Here is a 7,315-nt window from a genome sequence, read left to right on the forward strand (position 1 = left end):
TCTTTAGAAGAAAAATTGACATCATACTGTAGAGCAACGTCAATAAACAGTGCGTCCCGAAAAAAAATGATTTATCATTACGTAATCAATAATACAATAGACAAGTGACCTATCATTGTTAAGCTCAGAATCTCCTCTTTCATCTGAAATTTGAAAATGGTTTGTACTGTGCCATTAAATCTATCAATAGACAAATCATGTCACACCCGATCATGAATAGAAATTAAAAAAAAATGAGTAGTCAGGAACAATTCAAAACAAATGAAATTCATGTTGACTGTCCGTCTTCAGGAGTGAGTGTTCGCTCGGCGTGCGGCGTTACGTGTGGCGTGCGTGCGGGGAAGCGCAAGGCCGGCGGTCACGGCTGGAAACGAGTGGGCGTTGGTATGCAGACGCGGTGTGTAGACGGCGGGGTGAGTTACGGCGGCGTGTGTGTGTGTCGGCGGTGTGGTAGGTACATCAGTGATGGCGTCCTGTGCGTGTTGGTCGGCGGACTCGTCGGGTAGGTTGTAGCGAGGTGTCATGTACCCATGAGCGCAGCCGGTCTCCAAGGTGATTGTGAGAGTGAAGGATGGAGTGTAGCTTACGAGAGGATTTGTGTCTGACGATCATGTTGGCAGAGTGAAGGATACGTTGTAGTCGGTGTGAAGTCTTGCCGATGTAGGGAATTACTATGGTGGTGATGGGCTTGGTTTCGGATGGGTTTTCGGTGCTGTTGGTGCTGGGTTGGTGGCTGGACGGTTGAGTGTTGATCCTTCTCCTGGGGTAATGGTTGGTGGTGGCGAGTGCATTGGCCACGTGCTTCAGTTCCTGTTGTAAATGTGCCCATGTGCCTTGTCGCTGAGTTGGTGGGCTCGTCTGATGAGTGTCGGCGACTGATTGGTGGATGGACGGGTGGTGGTGTGAGCGGAAATTGAGGTAGCGGTCTGTGTGGGTGGGTTTTCGGTACACCTGGTGAGATGGGAATCCAGACGGTGTCTTAGTGATGAGAACGTCTAGAAATGGAATTGAGTTGTCGCGTTGGGTCTCCATGGTGATCTTGAGTGTATGATGCTCGAAATGTTCTATGAAGATGTTAGCGATGATTCGTGAGAGAGGTGAACCCATGGCTGCTCCTTGCAGTTGTTTGTAGTAGTTGTTGCGCCATTTGAAGGAGTTGGAGTTGAGACAGGTGAGGAGGAGGTCGTGGATCTGGTCTGGTGTGAGATTGGTTCTGGATGCGAGGTCTGAGTCGGTGATCAGGCGTTGCTTGATGATGTCACATGCTTGGTCTACAGGTACGCTGGTGAAGAGGGAGACGACACCAAAGCTGACGAGTGCGTCGGAGGGCCGGATCTTGGTCTTGGAGATGACGTCAATGAAGTGCTTGGAGTTGGTTACATGGTGCTGGGTCTGGCCTACGAGTGACTGGAGGATGTTGGCCAGATGGCGTGCTGTGTCATAGCAGGGTGACGCGCGGATGGAGATGATGGGGCGGAGAGGAGTGTTAAGCTTGTGTATCTTGGGTTGTCCGAATAGGATAGTTGACTTGGCTGTAGAAGATCTGATTTGGAAGTAGAGTGCCTTAGGTAGTGCGTCAGATCGGTGTAGGGTCAGCAGTTGTTGGTTGTTTTTCCTTTCGTTGGTCTGAGTTGGGTCTCTGTTGAGTTTGGAGTAGGTGTCCTTGTCTTGGAGAATCTCTTCGATCTTGTCATCGTATACGTCTTGGTCCATGATAATGGTGGCGTTGCCCTTGTCAGCCTGAAGGATGTGGATGGCTTGGTCACGTCGGAGGTCCTGGATGGCAGAGCGCTCTTCTTTGGAAAGGTTCTGTTTAGGTGGCTTGGCGGCCGGAGCTTGCATATGTTCGACTTGCTGTACTATATCGGAGAAAGGGATATTCTTAGGAGCTACGGCGAAGTTGAGAGTCCGAGGGAGAGTACTTTGTGTTCGGCTTGGGTAAGTTGGTGTCGGCTAAGGTTGATTACGGTGTCCTTGGTTGCTTCGGTCGAAGGTTGTTGGTTGGCTTGTGTAGGCTTGCGGGAGTGGAGTCGGTCGAACTTGTTGATTTGCTTCAGTTTGGTGGACTGGAAGGCTTTGCGAGATGTGTAGTTGTTGAATGTCTGAACTTTTTCTAGATCGTCTGGCTTGAGTCGTCAGCTAAGTTGAGTTTGAGTAGAAGTGATGCTTGAGTTAGGATCGTGGAGTTGGTGTCGGGTGCGTGCGATGCGTTCACGAGTAAGGTCTAAGCTGACTTGGTGCAGGATGCGTTTGGCTTTCGGGTTGTCAATGGACGATTTGAGTTGTCGTCCTGGTGGTACGATGTCGGAGTCGCGGCAGCGTTTGAGGAAGGTGAGGTGGTTGGTAAGCTTGGCTGATTTGACTAGGTCGCGCTGAAGTTGCCTGGCGGTGTGTTGAGTAGGCTCCCCGTAGAGCTGAGTCAGATGTTGCTTGAAGGTTTGCATAGTGGCATGTACAATTGCTGATGTGGTTTACGGTACACCTTGTGGAGTGTTATAGAAACAGTCGATAGAAGAAGAGAAGAAATGGATAGGCGAGAAAGTGGAGATTTGAGAGTATTCTTTCTTGAAATTAGTCCTGAAAAGGACTGTAAACCAGAAGGAATTGATGAATGAGAGCAGCTTGAGTAGTACAGCTGATGAGGAGATGCTGGCTTGAGTCGGCGAGTAGAGATGATGAGTAGTAGAGAGACTCGACGTTTCGGACAGGTTGACTGTCCGTCTTCAGGAGTGAGTGTTCTATCTATCTATCATTTTATTTTTATTGGCACGTAAGTCAATTTGACTATTTGTGCCAGCTAATTAAACTTAAATTTTTATTTGGCATTAATGCCTAAAAAATTGTTTTTCTTTTAATTGTGCCAGTTTTGAAATTTATGCACCATTTATCAAATGTTATATTGATTTTGATGCACCATTTATGTTTTCATGGTGTTATTTTTATGCACCATTTATTATTATTTGTGGGTCTTTAAGGTACTATCATTTTTCAATTCAATTTTCATCATCTTGTAGCGACAAGTCAATCCTGGTGAAAAAAACAAAGATTGTGACCAAAATTACTCTGGAAAAACTGTGAGAGACTTTTGCAAACCCCCAATGAATAATTCTAGCAATGTGTGATATAATATGAAATTTGGGGCGATGTTTATTTTACATTTTAACAAATTCCGTCACGTCGTGACGCTAGTAAGCAAAATTTTGTTTGGAGCGTAACTGCTTGGTAGGATCAATAATGATTATTATGAATTTTGCCCGTAAATTTTGGTGGCTTTTTGTGCCCTTGAGAAGCGCAATTTGGTAAAGTAATTTTGTGCCTGCTTATGGATGGCAAATTTGGCTTGCGTTTTGTGCCTGGAAGAGATGATTATCTTAGATTGATTTTAAAATTTGCTATAGGAGTTCATTGGAAGTCATAAAGGTTAAAGGAGAGAGGGAGATGGAGATTGTTAGTAACTTAAACTGATTTTTGTATTTTGATTTTTTTGTATTTTTTTCATCAACGCTTATACCCTAACTTAAATCCTACCAACTTTGTTAGTTTTTTAAGTTATAAATTTAATGTTTACTCTTTTAACGCCTATTGATTTTAATTTTTTCTAGCAATTGATTATTTCAGTCGGGACATTATATCCACTTGGTTTCTCATATCCACTTTTTTGTTACGTGACTATCATACCCCTCATGGTAAAAACGCTGTTGAAAGGTTAAACATCGTTTCTATTATGTTTATCTTAGTACGCATCTTCCATGCTAGACCTCCACGCTCCACCCCCCATTATACTTTCTCACACTTGTTCTCCTAGCGAGAGGTAGCCTTAACTTATTTAAAAGTATTAACTATTTAAAAGTTATAAGCGAGGTCGTGAGATACCATGTGCTATTTAGATAACAGCCGGTCAGATTCGAAGAAGTCAATTTTCTTTGTTTAACTTTTGGATTACAAATCATTTATTAATCCAGTCGCCCTTAAAAATGTATAAGAGACAACTGAACCCTTTCGATTTCAAATAATGTACATAGTGATATTGGTATATTTGGATCTTTTTGCAAGAATTTTGTTCTAGCATTTTGGTATTTTCTACAATGGAGGACATAGTGCTCCACAACGTCATTGGTTTTACAAATATCGCAAAGGCCATTTGGATGCCTATGGATTTTGAATAGAAAATAGGCTGTTTTAATAAAACCTGTACGCAATCGATGGATAATTATTTCATGTCGTCTACAAAAGGCCTTAAGTAAAGGTTATTTTCTGAACGCCTTAATTTGTTGTTTCAGTGAACTGATTTGTTCACTTGCATTTGGAGTAATTTCGACATCGATATGTGGTTTGGTTAAAGCTGATTTAGCTGGTTTGTCTTCTTCGTTTCCACTGATACCACAGCGTGCCGGAATCCATACAAATGTTATCTCAACACCTAGATAAGTAAGTGCCCTACATTTTGTAAGTATTTCTAATATTAGGGGTAGCTTAGTGTTTTCATAATGAGATATCAATTGCAGAGTGCTGAGAGAATCAACTTCCAACCAGGTGAGTGACATAATAATAGCTGCCTGTTCAGCACGGCAGACTGATATAGGTGTAATACGAAGGCATTTTGAATATTTTAGGTCAGGTATATAAAACAATACGCCTGTTTTGGATGAAGTAGGATCTTTAGACCCATCAGTATATTCGAAGGGTGTTATAATATTTTGAATAAATTGTTTCATAAGAGCATTGCTGTAGTAGTCAAAGGATTGTCTTTTTTAGAAATCTTTTCTTTGAGGCTAAAATCGATTTCCGGAGGAGGAAAGTGCCAAGGTGGTTGCGGCACTGTAGTAATCTTTTCCACCGATGGTGAGTACTCCAAAGTTCTCATTGGTAATGGTAAATTAGTAGGTGATTTGTAGTTGTACTCCCAGCAGTCTGCAAAGGATTCTCTAGTTGGGTGATATGGAGCTGAATGTAATATATTTAGTTTATATTTTTTCGAGAGGAATTCCCTGCTACGTGGCAATTCGCCACATTCAATTTGGAGATTTTTTGAGGAAGTTGAAGGCAATGTGCTAGTAATAATCTTTAAGGATTTGTATTGGATTGAATCTAATTTATTCTTATGAATTTGAGGAGCCGAATCAAATAAAAAGCAACCAAAGTCCAACAGAGGTCTAATGAGAGCTCGGTACAAAATCAGGAGCGTTTTGGTGTCTGCTCCCCAGTGGGTGCCAGTAATACACCTTAATATATTAATTCTTTTTTTGCATCTAATTAATAAGTCACTGATGTGGTATTTCCACGAAAGCTCAGAATCAAAGGTTAAAACCTAAAAAAAATAAAATTTGATACTTCTATTTTATCGTTTCCAATATAGACATCAGTGGAAGCATTTTTCGGTTTTTTTTTGTGAAAATGATGATTTTGGTTTTGGTAGCAGATGATTTAAGTTTAATTTTGCTTGTACCTTCTGCAATGGATTCAATATCTGTTTGGACTTTTTTGGTTGCAATTTTAAGGTTTCGGCATCTATACCATAACGCAATTTCAGCTGCAAAAATAGCTTAATTCGAATAAATGCATAAGTGTGCTAGATCATTGATATAAAGATTGAACAAGAAAGCACTTATGACTCCCCCTTGGGGGAGCCCTTTTGTTATTTCCTTTCGATGTGAAATGAAATTATTGACCCTTACTCTGTAAGTTCCACCTTTGATAAATTCGGTTATCCAATCAAGGATATGCCCTGAGAAACCAAAAGTTCGTAATTTCAATATCAGAATTTTGTGGTCAACATTATGAAAAGCCTTCTCATGGTCAAGGAAAACCGCTATAACAAAATCGAGATTCATAAATGATTTGTGGACATCTGTGTCGAGTCTTGTTAAATTATCGAAAACACTTCTATTTGGAGTAAATCCAAATTGAAGATGTGATATTAGATTGTATTTTTCGTTTAGTCAGAGTAGCCTTTTGGTTATCATTCTTTCCATGATTTTCCACAAGACCGAGGTTAATGAAACCGGTCTATATGATTTAGCATCTGATTTGTCTTTATTTGATTTTATTATTGGAATAACGATTTCCAAATAGCCGGTAATTTACATGTTTGCCAAAGTAAATTAAAAATATATAGCAGTATGACGATTGCATTATGGGGTAGATTTTTTGATAAAAAGCGCCCTAATATTGTCAGGCCGTGTTTGGAGATGCTTTAAATGCTTCAATAATTTCTTTAAGAGTTAAATCTCCATTAATTGTTTCCAAATTATTTACGGGATCTTTATTTCCCAAGTTAGTTTCGTTGAATGACGTCTCTTCGTCAAATTCTTTTGGATTATGAAAATTATCAGCAATGATATTTGCCTTCAATTCGTCATTTTGAATACTCGCCCATCAACCCTTAGTGGAATATTAGAATGACTATTTTGTGGCTTTTCTAAAGCTCTAACTTTTTCCAGACCTTCGTAAGAGGGGTAATCTATTGATTGTATTGCAATATTGTTCCCAAAATTTTCCTTTGGCTTGTCACAAAATTCGTTGTGCAACTTCCTTTTTAAGTTTATAATCTAATAAGTCAGAAAATTGCAAAGTTTTGCGAAATTCACGATTGGCCCTGTTTCGATTTTTAATGGCATCATTGCATTCCACCATGGGTTTGGTGGGCGAGATAATTCTCGAGGATTAGTTTTTGGAGTAGATAGTTCAATAGCATTTTCTATTTTTTCTATAAAATTGCTGTAAGAGTTTTGGGTAGAACCCGTGAATATTTGATCTCGATTGATATTGTTTATTTTTTTTTTTTGGGGGGGGGGTAAATTTCCCAATTTGTTTCATAAATAGCCATGAACGGTTTTGGGGTCGCAAATTTTGAAAAGGGACATTCCTATCGTTTATATTAATTTTAATTTGGATTGCAAAATGGTCACTACCTAACGTAGTGCTCATCACCTCCTACTGGCTCCTAGCAGCAAGTGGCGTGCGTGCGGACGTGGGGGAAATTTAAAGCGCTAGGCCTGCGGTCACGGCGGGCTGACGTCGTAGGTGGCGCTCTATGCGTAGGTCGGCGGTTTGGCGGGAAACGAGTGGGCGTTGGAATGCGGACGCGGCGTGTAGACGGCGGGATGAGTTACGGCGGTGTGTGTGTCTGTCGGCGGCGTGGTAGGTACATCAGTGGTGGCTTTCTGTGCGTGTTGGTCGGCGGACTCGTCGGTTAGGCTTCGGCGGGAGTGAGTGGGTGGCATGGTGTACGGATGAGGTGTTGGGTCGTCGGCGGAGGTTGTAGTGAGGTGTCGGTGATGGTGGTGTGTGCGTCGGCGAAGTCGTTGGTAGAGTT

At 41.3% G+C, this 7,315-nt stretch overlaps 1 protein-coding gene across 1 annotated transcript; it reads right to left on the reverse strand.

Annotated features, from left to right (window-relative positions):
* Positions 1–459: 459 nt before the first annotated feature.
* LOC121416867 lies at positions 460–1,842 on the reverse strand. Its single transcript, XM_041610386.1, has one exon. It carries the CDS (start codon positions 1,840–1,842, stop codon positions 460–462), a length of 1,383 nt encoding a protein of 460 aa, XP_041466320.1.
* Positions 1,843–7,315: the final 5,473 nt, after the last annotated feature.

This window comes from Lytechinus variegatus, chromosome 6, assembly GCF_018143015.1.
Source record: "Lytechinus variegatus isolate NC3 chromosome 6, Lvar_3.0, whole genome shotgun sequence".
NCBI classification, from domain to species: domain Eukaryota; kingdom Metazoa; phylum Echinodermata; class Echinoidea; order Temnopleuroida; family Toxopneustidae; genus Lytechinus; species Lytechinus variegatus.